This window comes from Lissotriton helveticus, chromosome 9, assembly GCF_964261635.1.
Source record: "Lissotriton helveticus chromosome 9, aLisHel1.1, whole genome shotgun sequence".
Classification (NCBI taxonomy): domain Eukaryota; kingdom Metazoa; phylum Chordata; class Amphibia; order Caudata; family Salamandridae; genus Lissotriton; species Lissotriton helveticus.
The window spans coordinates 359,622,577-359,646,409 of NC_136070.1; the positions used below are offsets into that span (position 1 = coordinate 359,622,577).

General features: G+C 42.5%; 1 protein-coding gene across 1 annotated transcript in view; it reads right to left on the reverse strand.

Annotated features, from left to right (window-relative positions):
- Positions 1–10,441: 10,441 nt before the first annotated feature.
- Positions 10,442–23,833, reverse strand: part of LOC144781329 (alpha-1-antitrypsin-like) — a 112,907-nt gene continuing 99,515 nt past the window's right edge. Inside the window, exon 6 of the mRNA XM_078660104.1 lies at positions 10,442–10,715. Coding sequence (XP_078516230.1) covers positions 10,524–10,715 — 192 coding nt within the window. The 3' untranslated portion in view covers positions 10,442–10,523. The remainder of the gene's footprint in view (positions 10,716–23,833) is intronic.

The following is a 23,833-nucleotide window of genomic DNA, read 5'->3' on the forward strand; positions in this document are numbered from 1 at the left end:
ATCCATTGGCCAGGATTCACGTAACACCGGAAGCAAGCGAGTCACAATCAAGAGTACGAGTAAGAAGTTTCACCGCGGAGCTCACGACGGCACCGAGTTCATCAAAGAAACGGGCCAGAATATCCCCAACACTGAGGGAGTCATTTGGAGACATCCACACTACCGCAACTTGGTCAGAAATGTGCAGTTTGCAAGACATAACCAACTTTCATTCAGATTCACCGCTGATGACACGATTCACGGTCGGCACCTGGTTAGAATCCACTCAGAGTGAGGTTGGTCCTGATGAGAACCCGTAACTTAATAGGGTTTGAAAAGCGTGGACCATTGGAGTAACCAAACATTTTGCTTTGAGCTAGTTGTATGCTTATGAAATAGGATTTTTTCCAAATTAATTTAGGCCATTAAATGTAAAAAGTTCCTGTAAAAATTGTACAGTCAAGTATCTCTAGCAGACGTAGATTGTAAAAAGCATTTTTGTTTGGTTCACATTGTAGGAGTGTATTAAGGATATATGCTTCGAGTATGGAATGTATGAATGCATGAGAGGTGAGAATGGTGAGAATTGTTAAAGATGAGTACATTTCTTTAGCTTTTTGTAAATAGTGTACAGTATTGTGTGGGTATAGTGTGTAATGTATTCTTTTGTATCTTGAGAGAAATTCTTGTGAAAAATGTAATTGAATAAAAAAAGTGAAATAAAAGCTAAAAATGAGCTTAAAGATGAAGTGAAGGTGGTCTCGCACATCTTTTCCAAATTTGATGTAAAGCAAGTAGCAGCATTGGCAATTTTCTATGGTTGTTGGTTTAATCGAATAGAAGCAGCAGTCCTCGGCAGAGCTTTCATACTTTCACTGGGCACTACTTACACTTCCCAATAGGACTGCTATCCCTTTTATGAGCAAAATGAAACATTTCGACAATGCTATCAAATATTTATTTGGGAGTACCGAGACTTCTCATTATGGCTAATGCACTTTCCAAGGAGAGTGGCAGCACTTCCAGACAGAGATTCCATACATTTACTGGGAAGTTCCAACATGTTGAATTATAGCAAGCATATTTATTGCAAAGTACCAGCACGTATCAGGGTGGTTTCCATATATTTTTAGGGCAATGCCAACACATTTATTTATGATAATGACTGGTATACATCGACACCATTTCTAGCATGGTATAAAGTTCAGGGTAGGATTATTGAATGCTCACAAACTGACGTATTTGTGAATGTTGACAAATGCACAAGATGAATCATGCCTGGTAACACTTATTACTCACCACTTGCAAGTAAAGTAGTTGTTGCAGTAGCCTTACTGCCACTAATGTCCATGTTGCCAAGTCCAATGTCTCCTAGTGTTCTTCTACGGCCCTATCTTAAAATCCCCGTGTGAATTGCCCCAGTCAGATTCGCGTTTTCAACATTCTATATTTAATGTGTTCTAGTTTCAGAGCCCTGGTCCCATTGATCCAATCCTATTGCACCCTGGTGCACCAGTTTCAGCATTCAGCTGATAATGTTTCAATGAAAATGCTCCCTTTTCAGTCCCTTTTCATGATAATTGTGTTTCAAAGCCAATGCCTAAATATAATATTCCCATTCATACTGTCCCTGTGACGAGGTCAGAATTCACTGTCAGCTCGCATGACTATATCATCATGTCAGTATCATCAGTGTCAATGTCTCCATATCCCTGTCTAGTTCAGCACATCAATGCCAATGACCCGATGTTAATACCTCTGTGGCATTCTCCCCCTGTCACAGTCAGTGTACGAGTGTCATGCTCTGTGTCTCCATGTCAGTGCCCTTGTACTCCTTTGCGAGTTTCTCCGGGTCAATATCTCTGCAGCAGCATTCAGTGCCATTGACCGTATGCCAGTGACATTGACATATCAGTGCTCCAGTTTCTGCATGTCAGCAGCCCAGTGTCAATGTCACTCTGCTGATATCTATGTGCCTTTGCGCAAGGTCTCCTGCTGTCTGTGCCATCTTCTCCAAATCTGCATTCCTGTGGGGAGTGTCCTGATGTCAGCATCTTATTGTGCTTTTGTGGCAGCTTTAGAGGCCCTTGGTCATTGTGCAAATATCCTTGCCTCCCAGTGCCCCAGGATAAACATTCCAGTATAGGTGGGCACATAACAATGTTAATGTCCACTTGCTGGTGCTGCCTTATCAAACTTTCTCTGTTCCAATATCAGGGTCTGTGTCTTACGCCACTGTCTCAATGTCAGCGTGTAAATGTCAGGTTCACTGTAGCGAAGGAGGTGTTTTTCTATTAGTTGCCTAAAGTCCCAAAATAAAGCACAAGTTTTCAGTGTTCAAAGGTTCGTAGCACCTCTTGCATTTTGGTTTTCTGATTTAAACTACCCCTAACGTGAATCTCATTTAGTAGCATTTTCCTTGTCTGTTGCGTGGGGTTGAGTACAACAGACACAAACGTGTTTTTCCAGCCCCTTCAAGGCCCTCAGTGCCTTCCATTTTTTTGTAGGGCCCGGTACACCTTTTGACTGCTGTGTACGTTCCCCCTGTAACATAGCACCAGGGCTGTATTACCTAGACTGCCCTGGGGGTGCAGCAGGCATATGCGCCCTCATTCTGCACCTCCGTGACACTTCGGTATTGCAGAAGGGGCCACATACTCTTGTGCACCCATGTCTGTAATACTTATTACCGCCGTATGACTTATAGCTCTATCTTAAAGGTGTTATTTTCATACGGTGAGCCCGATGTAAAGGTGTAAAACAATTTGCCTCTGTGCTCACATCGCATTATGGGTGTGAGAACAGAGCCAAAGAGGCCGCCAGGAGGCGCACTAACTCTGACCACCAAAAGGTTACAGAAACAGAAGAAAAACTGTGGATAATTCTTCTTAATTGTAGGTATCATAAAAGTCACCGTGCAAGTGAGTGGGCATCGCCACACGAATACCGCAGACTAACAACTATTAAGCTGTTAATATTGTGGTAGGTCTCAATTCCGCATAGTCCACAGGAACACCAGGACACGCCCGCAGTTGAGGGGGTGCTCAGAAAAAAAACAAAAATGCCTACTGTGTGTGCAGATCACATGGTGACAACAATACAGATCAGCGTTAACAAAAGGAACCATGAAATACAAACATGTTTAATGGAGACAGTGGGGCAGATTTACAAGTCCCTTGCGCGACTTTTGCGTCATTTTTCCCCCATGATAAAAATGACGCAAAAGTGGTGCCAGGGACTTGTAAATATGCCCCAGTGTGTTTGGGAATGAGGTAAGGTTGGAGAACAGAACATAGACACTGGAATATGGAACTTCTATTATAGGTCGGAAAAGAAGTTAGAAGGATGAGAAATGTTGGGTCAAGAATGACATGCATCGGGCGTGGCTTAGGCGCCAGCCAAGATGGCGGGGTAACGGCGAGGCTCCTGTGACGAACTCCGCATCCTGCACCTTACGACGCTCACAGGGCAGTATTTCGAACAGGAGATACTCCCGCTGCCATCCCGCGGGATGCAGTGAATCCAGCGCCGCATTTCTCCCGCGTCTCCATCGCGTCTCAGCGCATTTACACGGATGGACTCTGCTCGTCGTGGCTCCGACCGCCATTTTAACTCTTGAAGCGGTGGACCTCGCTGACCACGATGTGTGCGCAGTTTCATTAGAACTACTTCATGCACCACCAGAGCGCTTCACTTTTTCCCCCAGTATGAGGTGAGCCACTTGTGTTTTGACAGCATTCCTTGCTGCATTCGTCCTGCTCATTACTAATTGTGGATATGGTTTGGGAGCCCCGACCGCCATTTTCTGATCGGCGATAGTGGTATCTGTGCCTCTATGGTGGAGTGCTTTTCCCCGCTTATATTTTTATATTTTTGAGCCCCTCGTTGCCTCAGTGACACGGCGGGACTAGCGCCCCTGCACTGTTTTGTCCTCACAGCGTTTTTATACTGCTCCTCTCCATTTTGTCCTTCTCATGGCCTTCTATGTTCAGCTGATGCTCCACTTTCATTGTGTGAGGCGCTTAATGTTTCCTCTGTTTTTGAGGAGGATTCCCTGTCGCTATCTCTGACTCCAGCTCCACATTGTATCTTTGGCAGCGTTACCTCCATCTCTGCTCGGTTTTCTTCAGCCCAATCGTCATTTTGCTGCCTGTGACGCTCTCATCTCCTCATATTATCTGCTGTGACGTTGTGTTTTTCTTCAACTTCCCCCGGGCCACGTGGAGGCTCTTTTTCACGGTAACCTCTTTCCTTTTTGACTCTTTTCTACGGCCTCCTGGTTAATTGGTCGGGCCCAGGATTCCTGTTTTTCCCCTTGCCTACGAAACTCTTGCCTAACTGACTTTCTTCGGGCGGCCAACGCTACTTTTACCTTCAGCTCTCTGTTGTTCTTACATGGGGAATCTCCGTAATTTAAAGCTCTCCATGGCAATCAAAGGACCTACCAACTCGGATTCTGACTCTCCTTCACAGGATATGGAGCAAGGCGCAATGTCTAAAACTGAGACTCATTTGGGGGCAATTTCTAAATCTCACAATGGCAGCAAACTGCCGACCACTATGGCTTCTTCTAAACGCCTTAAAAAAGATCCTCCTTCTCCGGATAACATTCCTTCTCCTTCTTCACTGGACCTTATCCTGGAGGAATTGCGAGCTCTCCGGCCTTTTATGGAAACGACATCCCAAACCTTACAAAGTATGCAAGATAAATGGACGACCCTGGATTCTCGAGTCTTACTTCTTGAACAATCAACAGAATCTGTCCAGAGTTCTTGTTCCCGCATCCCGTCCATGGAAGCTGAAATTCTTCATCTTAAGAGGCAGACTGAGGATTTGGAAAATCGGAACCGTAGAAACAATCTTCGCCTTTACAGTCTCCCTGAACTCACGGAGCGGTCTAACCCCACTGCTTTCTTCCTATCTTTCCTTTCCAAAATACTAGATGCTCCTGCCTTATCTTCCATCAACATACAGAGAGCCCACCGCCTGGGCCCCAGGGTTTCCTCTAAACCTCGGGGCATCATCATGCTGTTTCCCCAGTATACGGATCTTCTGCAAGTGCTTTCCGCCACCAAGGTCAAAAAACAAATTGTATGGGAAGGTCACCGCCTTTATCTGTCTCAAGATGTTGCCAAAGTCACAGCTGACCGTCGGAAAAAGTTCCTTGATATGCGCCCACAACTGAGAGCTCTTAATGCTAGATATGGACTTCTTCACCCGTGCCTCTTCAAGGTCACTTATCAGGAGAAGACTACTACTTTCGAGGATCCTGTGGTGCTCCAAGAATTTCTTCGTCGACATGGGGCTAGTGGGATGGATACTTCCGGACCCATCTGAATGGATTTGTCTGCACTTGTTTAGTCTTATTCCCGTGAACCCTGTCTCAATTTTGTGTTTCATATAATCCTAATGTCTTATCCTTTCTTATTAACCTTTGTTTTTTATCCCCCTCTCCTATAGGTTCATCCCCACTCACTCTGTCCCGTTGTTATCTCTGTTAGCCTTTTACATTGCCTTCTTTGTTATTGTGCAGGCGGAGGTTCGGCTGCAGTTGCTGTTCTCGTTGTTGTCACCGTTGTCTCTGGCGCCGTCATCCCCTTCTCCACGTTTGTCCCGTAAGAATGGTTTTCAGTCTTCTGTTTTGGACTTGTACTGTCTTTTTGTTCCTCATCCCTTTCTACTCTTCTTTTTCCCTTCCATTGCTCTTCTTTTCCCCTCATTTCTCCTGTCTTCTCCTACCATCTTTCAATCTCTTCTCCATTCTCCTCTGCTATAATATCTTCTTTTATCTTTCTCTTTTTGCTGACTCAGTAAGCATGTTTTTGCTTTATATTGTTCTCTCTGTTCTCGTTCCGTGTTACTACCTGGAATGTTAAGGGTTTAAACAACCCAATTAAGAGACAACGAGTACTGTCACATCTTGCTAGACTTAAAACCGATGTGGCCTTTATTCAAGAGTCTCATCTTTCGGAAGCAGAAGCCTTAAAAGTTAAATGTTGTTGGGTGGGATATGTTTTCTTTTCTCCCACTGATAATAAGAAGGGTGGAGTTTTGATTTTGTTTCACAAAACGTTAAATGTTTCTGTAGTTTCTCAAGTTTCTGATTATCAAGGTCGTTGGGTACTCGTTAAATTGCTTATTGACAAGATATCGATTGTGTTTTTTAATGTTTATGCCCCCACTGGTGTCGATAAGTTGTTCTGGCCCTCTGTCTCTGACACACTTTCTACCCTAAATGAGGAATGTATCATTTTTGGTGGTGATTGCAATTTGATTTTTGACCCCATCCTAGACCGTCAATCCAAAGTTAAGTTTTCACCTTCTAGAATGCACTCCCAATTCACCAAAACCATTCAAAACAACGCATTAGTGGATATTTGGAGATTGTGTAACCCCGACCTTAGAGAATACAGTTTCTACTCCCCTGCACACAACTCCCAATCACGCATTGATTACCTGTTCCTCAGCAAATCCCTCACCCAACATGCTATTCACTCTGACATTGGTTCCATTCTGATCTCTGATCATGCCCCGGTACTCGTTGATATTGACCTCCTTCCCTTTTCTCCCCACTATGGTAGGTGGAGGTTCAATAATTCATTACTTCTTGATCCTATTTTCTGTACAGAGTTCTCTAAGTTTGTATCTGAATTCTTTATGCTTAATCACACTCCTGATTCCTCCTCCATCATAGTTTGGGACTCTTTTAAAGCAGCCTCTAGAGGTTTCATTATTAATTTTGTTTCGCGCAAGAAAAAAGCTAATGAGGCTAAGTCATCTCTTTTACTCGCTAAAATTAAACAGCTCGAACTTGCCTATCACTCCTCGAACTCCGAATCTTCCCTTAAGGATCTCATTGAGGCTAAAATGTCTTTTAACAAATTCACCACCGATGCTGCCTCGAATGTTCTACTGAAATGCAACGCACGTTATTATGGTGGCCAAAATAAAATGGGGAAATTACTTGCTAACTATTTAAAAATCCGAAAAGAACGAGCGAGAATCGAACTGATTAAATCATCATCTGGGGACTCCTTATTTAAAGATAAAGACATTCTTAATGAATTTATGCTTTTTTATAGGAATCTGTATACTCCAGAACTTATTCCTTCTTCGGCTGACATTCTTTCTTACTTCCAATCTCTCTCCCCTCCTCCTTTGTCTCATGTGGACTTTGGACCTTTGGATGTCGATATCTCAGTTTCTGAAATCTCCCACGCTGTCTCTCAATTACGTCACGGTAAAGCCCCTGGCCCGGATGGGTACACTATTGAATTTTACAGCCATTTTGCTTCTTTTCTTTTGCCAAAACTCTTACTTTTATTTCAATCTTTTATGAAGTCTGGTTTATCGAGTGGCTCCTTTCAACAAGCCCTAATTTGTTTAATCCCTAAGGAAGATAAGGACCACTCTCTCTGTAAAAATTAACGACCCATTTCTTTAGTTAAAACTGATTATAAAATTTTAGATACAATTTTGGCCCTTCGACTGGACCCCCTGCTGCCTGACTTAATTGGTCCAAGCAATCTGGCTTCGTGAAGGGTCATCTATCTTCCGATAATCCAGGGTCTTCTTCAACATTCTTAGTAAAGCTTCATCTTTAGATCTCCCCATAGCTGCTATCTCTCTGGATGCGGAGAAAGCCTTTGATAGAATCGGTTGGGATTTCATGTTTCAGGCTCTCTCTTGGTCAAGTATCCCTTCCAAATTTATTTCTCTTGTTTCCTTGCTTTATTCCAGTCCCCAAGCGTCGATTTTTGTCAATGGTGCAGTTTCAGATTATTTCACCCTTCGAAGAGGCGTTCGACAGGGTTGCCCCCTCTCTCCTTTATTATTTGTTTTAGCCTTGGAACCTTTTCTCACCAAAATTCGTCAAGATGACTCCATTTCTGGTTTTCACTTTGCTTCTCAGCAAGTCAAGCTTTCGGTTTATGCCGACGACATTCTCTTCTACTATTCAGATCCCATCTCTTCTCTCCCCTCTTTCCTACAACAGGTCTCCTCCTTCTCCGCTGTTTCAGGTTACCGTCTCAATGTAGACAAATGTGAAATTCTCCCTTTAAACTCTTTATGTCAAAAACATCTTTTTGATATTTCTGGTTTCTCGTCGCAGCCAACTAAAATTAAATACTTAGGTGTTTGGTTTTCCCCTCTTTTATCAGACACTCTGAAAATCAATTTTGAATATGTTTCCAAAAAACTGGAGTCTGCCATTTCTCGCTGGAACCCACTCTTCTTGTCTTGGTGGGGTCGTCTGAATTTGATCAAAATGATGCTCTCACCTCTTCTAATATATAATACCTCTATGATACCAATCCGCATTCCCGATTGTTATTTTAAAAAGACGGATTCTATTCTGCTTAAATTTTTGTGGAAAGGTAAAAGACCTCGTATTGCACTTGCTTCTCTGCAAAAGGACAAATCTCATTCTGGAGTTCGTTTCCCTGACTTCAAAGCCTATCATTGTGCTTTTTCTCTTAAACAATCGGCTTGTTGGCTTTCCATTGATCTTCATTTCTATCCTCCCCTTTGGTTAACGATTGAATCTTCTTTTATTTCTCCCTTTGATTTTCGTGAACTCTTATCCTTCACTTCTCCTTTTACTAGTCTTCGCAACCCCATTATTTCTCATTCTCGTACGCTCCTCTCTCCTTACTTATCTTCTTCCCATCATTCTTCCTCTTCGACACATGAGCAGCCCATTTGGCACAATAAACAACTTTTAATTCGTAACCGTACTTTCTTTTGGAAGTCCTGGCATTCCTGTGGTCTTTGTTGGATATCTCAGCTTCTCTCTCATAATCTCCCTCTATCTTTTTCGGATCTCTGATCTCAATTCTCCTTGCCCCCTACTTCTCGCTCCCAATATAATGCATTACATCCTGTTCTTCTGTCTTATCTTGCATCCTTGCCAGATTCCAATCCCATTCCCCCTACTTGTCGCTCTATAGCTCTAGCATTACATTCCTCTCCTTCTGCTTCCTTCTTATACAACTCAGCTCAATTCTCTGCTGACAGGCTCAAATCGAAAATTGAATTGGCTTGGGAACGAGACTTCTCTTTAGAATGGCCAATTGTGTTATGGGACAAAATTTGGTCCAAACTTCATAAAACCTCTAGAGCTGCCAACACAACTCAAACTTTATATTTTATTTACAACCGTGCCTTGTTGACTCTCTCTGTTGTATCCTCCTTCTCCTCAGACACTTCCCCTACTTGCTGGTCATGCCCCTGTCTATCTGCAGACCTGAAACACATGCTCTTTGAATGTCCTCCCATTCTCCAATTTTGGAACTTGGTTTGGTTACAAATTCAAAAAAAATTCCACTTTCACATTCCTTTCTCCCCTACTTACATCTTTTTAGGTTCTTTATCCTCTGCACTTCCCCAATCACATCAACACTACCTTCTTCTGGACCTTTTCATTGCCTTTGCTTTTCACCATATCACTTCTAATTGGAAACAGGCCACTAATGTCTCTTTCCGTTCATGGTGGAATGCAGTATGTTTCCACCATAGACTAGATACTAATTTTGTTTCCCCTGTTTCGCTAGCAATTTAACGTGATCTCCTTTGGCTCCCTTTAGTGAATTACCTATCCTCATCTGCCCCTTCATCTCTCACCCATGATGTCCACTCTGTTGAGGTGCGCAAACCACCATAATCTATTTTCCTATTAATTGCTTATCTTTTTGTAACTTATTATGCTTACTTTGTCGTTTTAAGTATCTGATATTTGATGTAACTGTAATTTTTTCTTCTTATATTGTTCTATATCAATTTCACCCTTCCCTCTCTCCCATTATTGTATATTTTGATGATTCAATATTTTGACTGTTTCTTCATCACTCCAGTTTCTTTTATGTCTTTCTCTAATGTTCAATAAACACGAACTTAAAAAAAGAATGGCATGCATCCAAATATGCTACTGAAGAAGGTGATAGTGATACGAAGCGGAGCTGGTATGGACTGTACAAGATGTGATCAATGTCTCTCAAGGAATATGGGAACATTGATGAGACAGAGAATTTGAGCTTCGGAAAATTGAGTATTAAATTAATACATTTCTTCTGGAGACGTACACACCATCATCTTTCGTAGTTTTGTACGACAGCATGTTAGGGGTTTTGTGTGGCGGACTCTATGTGTGTACTTAAGAGTAGTGTGGATCCCAATGTGTGAGTGTGTGCTGTGGACGTCTGAGGTTAGGGGAAGTCAGCAGGAGAATGTTGGAACATTGTTGCTGTGGCACCATTGGAGTAAGACACAATTTCTTACCAACGAAGATTGAAACTGTTCATTTGTGTGGTGTTACATGTAAAGATAAAGGTAAACTGAACTCTTATCCACTGGTTACCAGGACATGGTGCCATACTGATGTCAGATCTCTTCATAATCTTTACTTTAAAAAATGTGTAACACTTCAAACATTCACAGCTCCATTGAAGGTCACAGTTTCACATGAGTAGAAACCACGGCATGATGCCATTTTATTTGACACATTTAAAAGTAAAATTAGAGTGCAAAAATAAAAAAGCATAAGACTAATTAGCAGTCGGGTTCACAATTTTTCCCATGAAGAGGGTGCTTCGGGTTTGCTTGTGATAAATCAACACCAGGAAGGGTCTGTCGAATTTGACGGTGGGGGGTAGGGACATTGGCATAATCTCTAAGGTAGTTGTGCCTGCAGCTTCTGTGCCTTTCTCGTCAATGCTTAGCATTGCCTTGTGAACAGCCTAAAAAGAAAATAAAAAAGGTTAGAAAGATGGATGGTAAGTATGCAGTCCACAATAAAAAAAAAAGCTCCAGGCCTAAGATATATCTCAGGAGGCCCCTACAGCGTGCACCACCCACAGTACCTCCCAGCGTTGCTAAATGCCAGTTCCAACACTACCTACTAACCATAACACTCATACAAATATGACATAGTGAACTCTTCCAGGCCTGGATGTGCAGGAAATAAAGGGGTGTTATCATTAGGTGAAAATGACAGTTAAAACATACCATTTCATATGAAAAAAACACTGAAATTCACCAATACTAGTTATCTCAAGGGGATATCTATGCCTGAAAGCAGGCATCAAAGGGTTGCAATAACCTACCGAGCATGAATAACATAAAGTGAACAGGCAATAACCGGAAAGAAACACCTTACCAGCCATAATTGAAAGGGCAGCAAGAGCCTGGGAAAGTCCTCCCAGTGTCAACTAAGCACCAAGGTTACTCTACCACCTCCACAGCAAGAGGAAGATGCTAACACCACCAGAAGAATAAGCCTTATTCAAAAGGCTGAAGAGAAGGCCTGCAAGGGCCCCACCAGGTTTGGCCCATCATTAGATAACATGAACCAATCACAGCAAGATACCTGAGTGTCAGACGTGGGTGCTGTGCACATTGTGTTACTGGACCCAAGCTGTTGGACCCATAACTAGGGAAAAACCAGTCCTGCGTTGCTTGCGTTCCGTTTCAGGGGAGACCTGGCTTTGCAGTTTGGCCTGACTGTTCCCAACTGGAGCTGGGTTGTTATCCCTGTCAGCCTAAGGGTGGTGTGGTATCTTCTGATGTAGAGTTTCTCTGTTTATCCCTCTCACCCCCTCCCCTGCTTGTGATAATGGTTTGTGCTCCTTTGAGAAGCTTTGGAATGTTATAGCGCTCAGAATTCTATGTGAAGCTCCTTGTGTGGAGTGTTCATCAGAGCGTTCAGGACGACAGCTGTGGCTGGGGTCTTTTGCTGTACTTCAGAAAATAAACACCATCTGTTTTTGTAATTCATCGTTTCCTGTCATTCCAAGTTTCTTGATATCACACTGGCGACGAGGATGGGATGCAGGAAATAGGAGGAAGAGAAGAATCTGACCCCAACACGCAAAAAGTAGTTAGTCTGTTTCGTGACTATCGACGGTACCGTGAGGACAATTATATATGAAAAACCTCTCCTGAAGGGACTCATTTGGTATCTCAAGCTGGCAAACAAAAACGGTTTTTAAAGAAGTGTACCTTTCAAAAACCTGTTGTTTGCAAAAGGAAAAGTATTTGGGAAAAAACTACCTCTGAAAAGTCTGTGAGAGCAGCCTTTATTTATAGCGCTGATGGTATTAACTGGTGAGTTATACCTTTGACAGTCCTGACAAGGTGCAACCTCCCCACGCTCCACGGATGTTGTGATAAACAACTCCACACCAGTCGAGGGATATTTGAATGGAGTGATCCCACTCCAATTGCGCTTCTCTCTTTCCACAGTAGAGACTCACCTTATCTGCTGTGGAAACTCATTTGAACGTGCTGGTTTCTTCTTGGCAGCATTCTTTGCATCAGTGTTTGTTTTTAACTCTGTTTGGGAAGGGGTTTAGTGACGAAGGTCCTTCCTTTCCTGTCAGAAAGGAGAATCTGACGAGGAAGGACGTTATGATAAACTTGTGTAGACTGTGAAAGGAGCTGGTAGTTCTTCCACTCTTGTATTACAGTGGAACAGCGCCCTCATGTGGAACTTGTTGGTATTTTTCTTTCTTTGTAATTCTATGCTATCATACTAAAAAGTGTCAGTTTTCAGACTATTTCAAATTTTAAAAGACATTTACACAAATTTGATGCATGCCTACCTTACAATAGAATATAAACATACAATTTGACCCCCACACCTGTAATTTGAACTTGTTATTTAGAAAAACAATAATCAGGACTATTTCTGATTACGTAGGCTTATTTATTTTGGCCCTTGCTTTTTTATTTTTGTTTTTTCAAATCGAGAAATTAGATATGTATGAGAAAGACACTAAACAGATAGTCATTAATCAAAATATAACAATTCATGAATAACAATGCATTATTTACAAATACGTTAAGTCATACAATACAAAAAGAACATTCAGATGAAAAAAAAATTTTGCACATTATTTACAGTGATGATATATATCGGAATAGTGAAAAACAGAAGGAATTATTTATAGTGATAACACGTATCGAATAGTGAAACAAGATGATGATTCTTTTGAAAGAATCTACATGAAGGCTGGTCGATATAAGTAAATTAATATTATATCACAATCATTGCTTTATGTTTTTTGGGGGAGCCTTCTTACTGCCGACGCGTTTCGACCTGTTAAATAAATCAACGCGGTCTCATCAGGGCATTTTCACTTTGTTCCTTGCTCTAAAAGAATTTTTGCACAAAAATGATTGTGATATAATATTAATTTACTTATATCGACCAGCCTTCATGTAGATTCTTTCAAAAGAATCATCATCTTGTTTCACTATTCGATACGTGTTATCACTATAAATAATTCCTTCTGTTTTTCACTATTCCGATATATATCATCACTGTAAATAATGTGCAAAATTTTTTTTTCATCTGAATGTTCTTTTTGTATTGTATGACTTAACGTATTTGTAAATAATGCATTGTTATTCATGAATTGTTATATTTTGATTAATGACTATCTGTTTAGTGTCTTTCTCGTACATATCTAATTTCTCGATTTGAAAAAACAAAAATAAAAAAGCAAGGGCCAAAATAAATAAGCCTACGTAATCAGAAATAGTCCTGATTATTGTTTTTCTAAATAACAAGTTCAAATTACAGGTGTGGGGGTCAAATTGTATGTTTATATTGTAATAGATGGTCCAGCCCCCTACACGACCCAGGACCTAACTCCTTTTGCTCTAGCAGTACCTTACAATAGAGGCATAATAGTTCTATGCAGTCTTACGAGTGGGTAAAGATTGGTTGAGAAAACACAGGTGGAAAACTTGATATATCTTTGTTGCTAGTCGCACGTTAATGCTCACATAATCATAATGCAGAATGTTACACCTTCACCATTTTTTCTGGTCACTCAGGGGAGCCAGTCTTAAAATGGAACAAGTGGAAAAAGGTATTTCAAAACTATGCAGAGGTATGTGGTCCAAATGTAGGCCTAGAAAGGAAAGTGGCATTATTATTGCACTACTGAAATTCTAGAACTCCTTCCTGATCTGAATGTAAATGATGCTAGGGGCCTGAATGAATATGAAATTAGTTTGAAAAAACTTGACATCTATTCCTTGCCGAAAATCAGCACAATAATGGAACAGTACCATTTTGGGAAAAGAGGGCAGAAGGAGGGTGAAACAGTATAGGAATTTGTTTCAGAGTTCAGAGAGTTAGCTGCCACTTGCAAGTTTGGAGGAGCGTGTGAGGAGCGGATACGTGACCAATTTCTTTTAAAGTGTAAGATTGAGCGAATACGTGAAGAGTCGTGGTTAAAAGACACCCCGCCCCTTGGGGAGGTGCTGATTGTGACAAGACAGGTGGAGGACATGATGCAGTGTGTGAGCGAGATCAAGCAGGATTGTGAAGGGAAGGCCAAAGTGAATGAAGTCTCTGTGGAGAGTGCGAAAGTGCTTACCGTCAAAGGCCCGATAAAGGAACAGGGGAATAAGGGTAATTGGGGTTTTAAAGGATGTTGTTACAGGTGTGGCAAACCTGGACACTTAGCAAACAGCAGGGAGTGCCCCGCACTCAAGGTGACATGCAATAAGTGTGGTAGGAGGGGTCACTTTAGGCAATGCTGCAGAAGTAACGCTAATTACAGGAAAAACATCAGAGATGACACTACCCGGGTATGTGACGAAATTGTGTTACAGATTAAAGGAGAGTCTATGAGCAATCCTAAGGATTTCATAACTGTAGAGGAGATGAAAGTTGAAGCGATGTTTGATTTGTGTTCTAAACTGACAATCATATCAGTGGAAGATTTTGAGAAAATTTCAAAGGGAAAATTGACACTGCAGAGAACGGATGTAAGATCAGGAGATTATGGTGGGCAACCCATACCGATGAAGGGTTATTTCTAGGGGCACTGTTGGGTACATAGACAGACTTGCAGTCTCTAAGATATATGTGTCCAAGAAAGGGGATACTAGGTTGGCAAGCACAAAAGGATTTAGGCATTTACCTCAATCCCAACAAAAACCCTCAAATATTAGTACAAGAGGTGGGGAAAACACTGGAGGGAATTGAAGAAGAATTCAGGGATGTTTTCACCAAACGTTTAGGATGCCTCAAGCACTATGCCCACAAAATAAGACTTAAAGAGAACTCCAAGCCGGTCTCACCCAAGGTTAGGAACCTATCTATTTCGATACAGGAAACAGTGAGTGAGGAGTTAGAGAAGTTGTGCAGGTTGGAGGTGATTAAACCAGTAGAAGCCACTGAGTGGTTGGCACCCATTGTTGCAGCCAGGAAGGGGGGTGGTGCAGTGCATTTGTGCATTGACCTAAGAGCACTGAACAGGGAAGTTATAGTTGACAAGTACCCTCTGCCGAATGATGAGCAGGTTAGCGGGAGCAAAGGTATGCACTACACTGGATCTAACCTCTCCCTACTACCAAGTCAGGCTCCACCCTGAATCACAAGAGCTCATCACGCCTATGGGAGCCTACAAATTCAAGCGCATGCCTTTTGGACTTGTGTCTGCTGCCGTGGTCTTTCAAAGGATAATGCGCAACCTTCTAAAAGGCATACCTGGGGTAGTGTGCTACCAGGATGATGTTCTGATATTTGGGGAGGATGGTACTCAACACGAACACAGGCTCAGACAGGTGCTAAAGAGATTCCAAGAACAAGGACTCACCGTGAAGAGAGAAAAGTGCAATATTGGGTGTGCTGAGATAGATTTTCTGGGGCACAAGGGGACAACGGAGGGCATTCGCCCTAAGGCAGAGCTGCAAAACACCATTCTGAACCTTATACCACCCAAAAGCAAAGATGAAATCAAATCTTTTATGGGAATGGTGGAATTCTACAACAAGTTTGTTCAGAACCTTGCCAGAAGCTCGTATACCATCCGCCACCTGCTAAGGAAAGTGGTGACTTTCGATTGGAGTGAGGCGTGTCAGAAAGAGTTTGAAGACACTAAGAAGGCCTTGGCTGAAGCACCCAAACTCAAATCCTTTGTACCTGGCAGGAATACCGTGTTAACCACCGACGCCAGCGCCAAAGGATTAGGAGCTGTTCTGATGGAAATAGGAGAAGGTGGAGAGGAAACAATAGTGTTTGCCTCACGCTCACTATGCAAGGCAGAGTTCAACTACTCGGTAATCGAGAAAGGGGCTTTGGCGGTACATTGGGCTGTTAATAAATTTAGAGACTTTGTGTGGGGAATGAAGTTCAACCTGAGGACAGATCACAAGCCTTTGGTCGAAATCTTGACCAAGAAGGGGTTAGACTCCATCTCAAGCAGAATCAGATGGTGGGTCGTGAGTCTCCAAGAGTACACGTTTGAGGTTGAATATGTGCCTGGGGTGAGGAACTTTGCAGCCAACTGCCTCTCTTGCCTGGTTAGAGAAGAAGGAGCGGAAGCAGTCAATGAGGAGGAGGAAGATGAGGGAGACAAAGAGATGCCGGCGTAGAACGTGTGTGTCATCACCCAAGGAGCCGTAGAAGAAGGAAGCTGGAAGGAAGCCTTGAGGGCTGACGTGCTCCTGCAGAGGGTGTGTGGAAAGACGAAGGGTGTTTGGATGGACAAAGACAAGAGGGAAGAGACACTTAGACCATTCTGGATGGTCAGAGACGAACTATCGATTGCTGATGATTGTCTTTTCAGGGGTACAAGGTTGGTCCCTCCTGAGGCATTGAGAGAGAGCTTGGTCAATTTAGCCCACGAGGAGCACCTCGGAGTTACCAAAGACTATAGACTAACCCCTCATCAAATCACAGGCATGACACCTTTGGAATTACTCAAAGCTAGAGAACCCAACTCAAGGCTAGTACCAGGGTGGATAAAATGGTACAAAAGTTGGACTGGTCACTCTAAAGAGTCACAGTGGCGGGACAGAGAATGTAAGGCCATGATGAATAGGAAAACCAGATTTGATAGACTACATGCAGTCAATCTGATTAAAGTTAAAGCACCCTGGGGTAGAGCGAATTGGTCTGAATTTTCGGAGCGTACCAAAATTGTAAAGTTATTCAGGAATGCTGTGAAAACGCAAGAAGGGACGATTTGGAACCTGGGGAGGGTGGTGAAGTACACTGCTCCCACTGCAGACACCAACAACCCTTTAGCAAATGAATGTAGCCATCATTCACCCTCCCCCATTTCCACTGTTGTTTCCTTTAAATGGGTAAAGGAGGGGATGTGTGGTAGAGTTACTCTGTTTATCCCTCTCATTCCCTCCCCTGCTTGTGATAATGGTTTGTGCTCCTTTGAGAGGCTTTGGAATGTTACATCGCTCAGAATTCTATGTGAAGCTCCCTATGTGGAGTGTTAGTCAGAGCGTTCAGGACGACAGCTGTGGCTGGGGTCTTTTGCTGTACTTCAGAAAATAAACACCACCTGTTTTTGAAATTCATCGTTTCCTGTCATTCCAAATTTCTTGATCTCACAGGTGGTCTTCATCCCCACTTTTTGACTTCCTCCTCCACTGTTTCTGACCTCGTTTGTGCTGGTATTAGGACTCTGGACGCTTTACCACTGCTAACCAGTGCTAAAGTGCTTGTGCTGTCTCCTCCAAACATGTTAATATTGGATCATTCCCAGGGTCACTCGAATTATGCAATTGCGCGATGGTGGCTATTTTTGCATAATTGCAGATTTGCCCCATAATCTATCATCTGCTGCATAAACTGCAGATTTGAACAAAAACAATTGTTTCGAATTCAAATGCGCTCGTGAAAGTGAAGGTAGCAAAGTGCATCCTTCACTTTCACGAGCGCAATCCCTGTGCAGTTCCTGTGACCAGGAGCTTATTTCTCCTCGTCTGCTGCTCTGATCGGGCTCTGACCTTTTATACACACAAGAGGCATGTGAACTTGCATAGAAGCCCGCCCGTTTGGCCCCGCCCCACACACTAGCAGTGTGCACCATCTTCCCGCCATTTACCCACTATGATGGACAGCTCACTCAAGGGACCCCTGCGCCCTTCGGCGCAATGGCATAGTAACATGGTCACTGGAGACAACTCTTCTGGCACTTTACGCAGCTATAGTGTAGAGAAAGCACCATACATTTACCCAACAAGGTAGCACTTACTGTATTAGCCAGTAGAAAGTACTCCAGTAATAGGTTATGCAAATCGCAAAAAAATCCGCGAGTTCACGGGAAAATCCGCGAACTCACGGATTTTTTTGCAAATTCGCGGACCGCAGATCCGCAAACTTCGCCCATACTTAGTACTAATGAGGTACAACTAATAGTCAAACAGTGACAAAATAATGATGTAATACTATCACAAAATATGCAGCATAATGCTAAATAATTTGGCTTTTCTTGCTGCATAATTTACTCAAACCTGCCACATAATTTTACCCTCCCCTGCCGCATAATTTCAGTGGCCCTGCTTATTCCCAATTGGCATATTTAATTAATTTATAAGTCACTAGTAAAGTGGCACTACCTGTGATTGTGGCCTGTAAATTAAATTGTACTTGTAGGTCTGCAGCACTGATTGTGCCACCCGCCTAAGTAATCCTTTAGACATGTCTCAGGTCTACCATTGCAGAGCCTGTGTGCGCAGTTTGAAACCGTCAATTCGACCTGACAACATAAACCTTTTGCCAAGCCCAAATATTCTGTTTTAATATTTGTAAGTCACCCCTAGGAAAGGCCCTGGGCAGCCCAAAGGGCAGCGTGCAATGTATTTAAGTAGTAGGACATGTACTTTTACTTTTAACATATCCTGGTAGTTAAAAACTCTTTAATTCGCTTTTCACTACACCAGGCCTTTTGCTACCGGACGATAACATTGGAGTTGCCTTATTACATACTTATGGTGAAGTCGGATTTTAAATTGTAATTCTGAAAATGGCACTTTTTAGGAAGTTGACACTTTCTTACCATAGCAATTTGGTGCATATCTCTGTTCACATGGCTGGGTGTAGTTGGCAGTTGGGATTTATATATTCCTCCTAGACAGCCACACACAATGGGAGCTTAGGTGTGACTGGATGGGCCATCACTGACAGGATGGGAGGTGGGAGTTGGACACAGCCTCACTTACACCTGAATAGGCTGTGTCCTGTCTCCACACAAAGTGCCTAACGACCCTGCATTGTCACTTTAGCCAGCTTGGAGCCAGGGTAGAGGAGACAGGGAATTCCTTGCACTTCAAAGCCACTTTCTAGAAGCTTCTTCCACCTTCCAGATCCAGGGCACCATTGTATAACTGAAGGACCTCAGACACCACCACTTTAGTACACTTCTAGACCTGTGGATACTCGGCCAGGGGGAAAGACTGCAGTGCTGCTGAAGGACTGACACTCTGCTGGACTCCTGTTTTGCTATGCTGACCTACTGTCTGCTGGTGCCACCCCTGTCCAGGACCCTTGAAAGTGGTCCCAAGATGCTCTGTCATCCTGAGGATCCAGCATAACCGACACATCTAATCTGCTGCATGAGCAGAAACAATGCATCTCCTCTACGGCATGGATTGGACCCAACGCAAAAGATTGGCATTACTGACACAGCCAGAATTGCCTTTGAAACAGCCACAGTGCGACACGTCCTTGGCACAGTCCCTTGCATCTCTCATCAACAGCAGCCTCAACAATGACAATAGACTCCACATGGCAGCCTCACAGATCCTCAGAACCAAAGCATCACCCCGACTGTGCATGCATACCCGAAAATGGACTTCACATCGCAAGCCCCGTCGATGAGATCTTCAACATTGATGCAATAGTGCCTCGCACCGCGGCCTTGCCACATTTCGGAACTGGTGCATCGTCTTAGGTGCTCAAGGGATCTTCGACATGGATCCACACAAAGCTCCGCAAACCAGGATTGAAGGTACTTTTTGTTTGGTGAGCGTAACTGGGTCCTTGTGGCTAACCAGCACTCCATCACAGTTGACCTACACTTGTTACTTTGTCTCAGTCTGGCAGATATCTACAGTTGACGCTATACACCTTTTGGCTTTGGTTTCTCAAAATACTTTAAAATTCAACATCTTCAATTCCACTAATTGGATTTATGTCGTTTTGGTCTTGTTTTATTTAATAAAAATCAGCCTATTCTTCTAATCCTATTGTGGGCTCCTTTTGTGGTGTGTTGTGACTGTGTGGCTGTCTGAACTGTTTTACAGGTACTTTCCACATTACCTGTAAGTATGCCTGAGTGCTCTCTGCCAAGCTACCAGGGGGTTGAGCACAGCTTAATTTGGGTTTTGCTTGTGCCTTACCCTGACAAGGATTGTGGTTGCTGCTTGACTAAGGTTCACCCCCAGTCAAACACAGGGTCAACACTGATTTGCATGTAGCTGTGTCCAAACTGAGATGGCATGGTGTGCAAAATAACGATGGATTAAAATGCGGTCCCGAGTAATTACTAGTGGCTGTCATTATTTCAAGCATTTAGTGTGTCACCCTTAGTGGCATGGGTATGCTCAGACATGGGGCCCATTCACACTGTGTCACTGGAACAGAGCTGTATCCAGCTGTTGAGCCCATAACTAGGGCAAAACCAGTCCTGGGTTACTTGTGTTCTGGTTCAGGGATCACCAGGTTTGGCAGTTCAGCTGAACGATTCTGATTGGAGCAGGGTCAAGACTGATTTGAATACAGCTGGTTCCAAACATAGTTGACATGGTGAGCAAAATAACAATGAATTGGGATGCGGGCCAAATAATTACCAGTGGTTGAGTTTAATTCAAGCATTCCATCCAAAGGTTTTCTGTATGCTTTAGTGTGTCAGAGGTAGAGCCCAAGACTCGAACCAAGGCACATAGGCAAGAGGGTGGCCAGAAAATTAAACTACCACTTACTTTGAACTTTAGCTGCATCAGCACCAAGCATGTGATGCAATTGAGCCCAAACCTCCATTGAAGAGCTCCATTGTCACTTCCGTCCAAGAGGTATACACCATCGTTTCACCCTTCATCTACCTGTTGATATCCACCATTCTGTCATCCATTCACTCTTTTATCCATCATTCAATCTTTCACCATTTCATCCATCCATTGGCCATTCCATCAATCTATCTATCTGTTTACACATCCATCATCTATGCAGGCATCCATCCATCCACCCATATATCCATCATTTGACTTACCCATCCATCAATAAAGCCTTTCAGCCATTACTTGTTCCATCCTCTTGGCTTTCTCTTTAGATTGCCATCCATCCATCCTCTTAGATTTTAATTTACCATGCCATCCTTTCACCCACCCATCCATCTATCCTCTCAGATTTTCATTTACTCTGCCATTCTTAAACCCTCTCATCCATTCTCTAAGATTTCCCTTTAGTCCCATCCATCCATCTCATATTTCTATTTACTGCGCCATCCTTTCATTTACTCATCTACATATCATTTCACTAATATATATATATGAGACAAGCAAATTCTCACCACTTCCACGCAGTCAACTTATTTACTATGGTTATCAACAATATTATTGTAAATGTCCCCATGTACTTTCATTATTTTAGGACAGTCCTTTCAGACATCCCTTGTGGGATCGCCTTATCTGAACCATATTTCATATCGGAATCAGTGTTCCCTCATGAATATGTGGGGATCTTTATTACTCATCATGGGCTCAGTGCCCTCTTGTGTTGATAGTATGCTACCATGTTGATTCACTTTGGATACATCGGCATCTGTCAATTTTTTTGATTAATTGGTTCTTTTTCTCTTTTCAAGATGTCATTTTTCTTCTTCATATTATTCATTTTTTCACAGGTTGCAGTTCTTTGCCAAATTCCGTCAATGTCGATCCAATGATATCTTTTAGATGTATATGCATATCCTCATCCACATTCAAACCCAACGGGACTTTCGTCTTGAATAGGATAATTAGCCTTGACTCCAAGCGTCTCAGCTTGAGGATCCTATTTCCTCCTCTTTCATTTGTGGGTATGGTTGCTAATCCACTGTAGGTTACATCCTGCCATGTTTTATTCTCATGTTTTAGCATACATTCAGCTATTGCATACGTTTGGTCTTTATTTTGTGTGGCCCTTATGTGTTCCAAGATCCTCTAGCTTAAAGGGCAGATCGTACTCCCAATGTATTTTTTACCGCAAAAACACTTCAACATATACACCACATGCGTGGTTTTGCATGTAATCACATTTTCTACGTTGAAAGTTTTGCCTTGCGGATCCTTGATAGATTTTAATGATCTTCCAATTTTACAGGCCTTGCACTGGCTACATTTATTGAAGCCCTTTTGCCTTTCTTGTAGCCATGTGTACGATTTCTTTATTTCAAAGTGGCTTCTGACCAATTTGTCACGTAATGACGGTGCCTTTCTGAATGACATTTGTGGATGTTTCCCCAGTTCTTCTCCAATATCTGGATCTTTGACTAAAATGTTGCAATATTTATTCAATACTTTACGTACTTTATAGCTTTCTTTGCTGTATGTCAACACCATTCTTATTGGTTCTCATGATGGTTTCTCTGTGTTCAGATTCTTTTTGTTTATCAGCGTTTCTGCCCTTGTCACTCCTCTTGCCCTCAGTTCACCTCGTCTCACATCATTATATTTGTAACCTCTTTTTAAAAATCTCTCAGTTGTGTCTTTGAATTTGCTGTTCATCTCAATTCTATTCTAACAGTTTTGTTTCATCCGGATAAATTCCCCATACGGGATGTGTTTCTTTAGGCTATCCGGATGGAAACTTCTTCCATGCAGCACGCTGTTGGTTGCTGTGGTTTTCCGATGGACAGTAGTTTCGATTTGGCCATTCTTCACATAGACTTTAGTGTCCAAAAAAACAATCTCATTGGCACTAATTGAATGTGTGAACTTTAGACCATTGTCATTGTTGTTCAATATCTCGAAGAATTCCAAAAATGTTGTCTCTGTCCCGTTCCAAATTAAAAAGAGGTCGTCTATGAAACGTAGCCAAAGTACTACCATGGCTACGTGATGGTCGTTCTCCTCTCTCCAAGCTACGGTCTTCTCCCACCAACACATTACTAGGTTGGAGTAGCTTGGAGAGAAGGAAACTCCCATGGCTGTGCCACAACATTGGAAGTAGTAGGTCTTATTGAAGAGGAAAATATTATTTCTTAAGCACAGCTCTATCATCTCCAGGACCATCTTACAGTGGTGCAGGTGTTCTATGGGTTTCTGTTTTAAGAAGTATTCCATAGCTGTCAGGCCAAGATTATGGTTAATAGACGTGTAAAGTGATACTACGTCGATGGTTACCAGCCGGCACTCATCATTCCATGCTATGTTCATTAGGTTTCTCAAGAAATCGCGGTATCCTTAATGTATGATGTTAAGGTTGGAACTATCGGAGCTATAAAGTGATCCACATACGTGGAGATGTTCTTGTATAGTGATCCGCAGCTAGAAATAATAGGCCTCCCTGGTGGTTTTCTTAGGGTCTTGTGAACTTTCGGGGGAAAGTACATTGTTGGTGTTATTGGGTCATTATTCATGAGGAATTGTACCTCCTGATCGGTGAGTAGACCTGATTGCTGCCATTTTTTCAGTCTACTGTTGAGATCCAAGATCAAATCATTTATTGGATTTCTTTTAAGTTTTTCATACTTGTTTGTGTCATCCAGCTGGCGCATTGCTTCTATTGTATAGTCTTCCTTATTCATTATGACTATATTTGCGCCTTAATCAGCAGGTTTAATTTCTATTGTGTTGTTTTCCATGAGCGATTTCAAGGCCGTTCTCTCTTCAATGGAGAGATTTTCTTTCTTGCCACACTGTTTGACATTAGTCAGTCTTTCCAAATCCATGCTTACTAGGTCATAAAATGTATCAATCCTATTCCCTGGATACAATATGGGACAAAATTTGGACTGTTTTCTGAATTTCGTTCCCTGATGTTCATGTGTACTTTGGCCCATTTCTTGTAGTATTTGACTGTCAGGAAGGTTTTCCTCATCAGTTTCATTGGCTT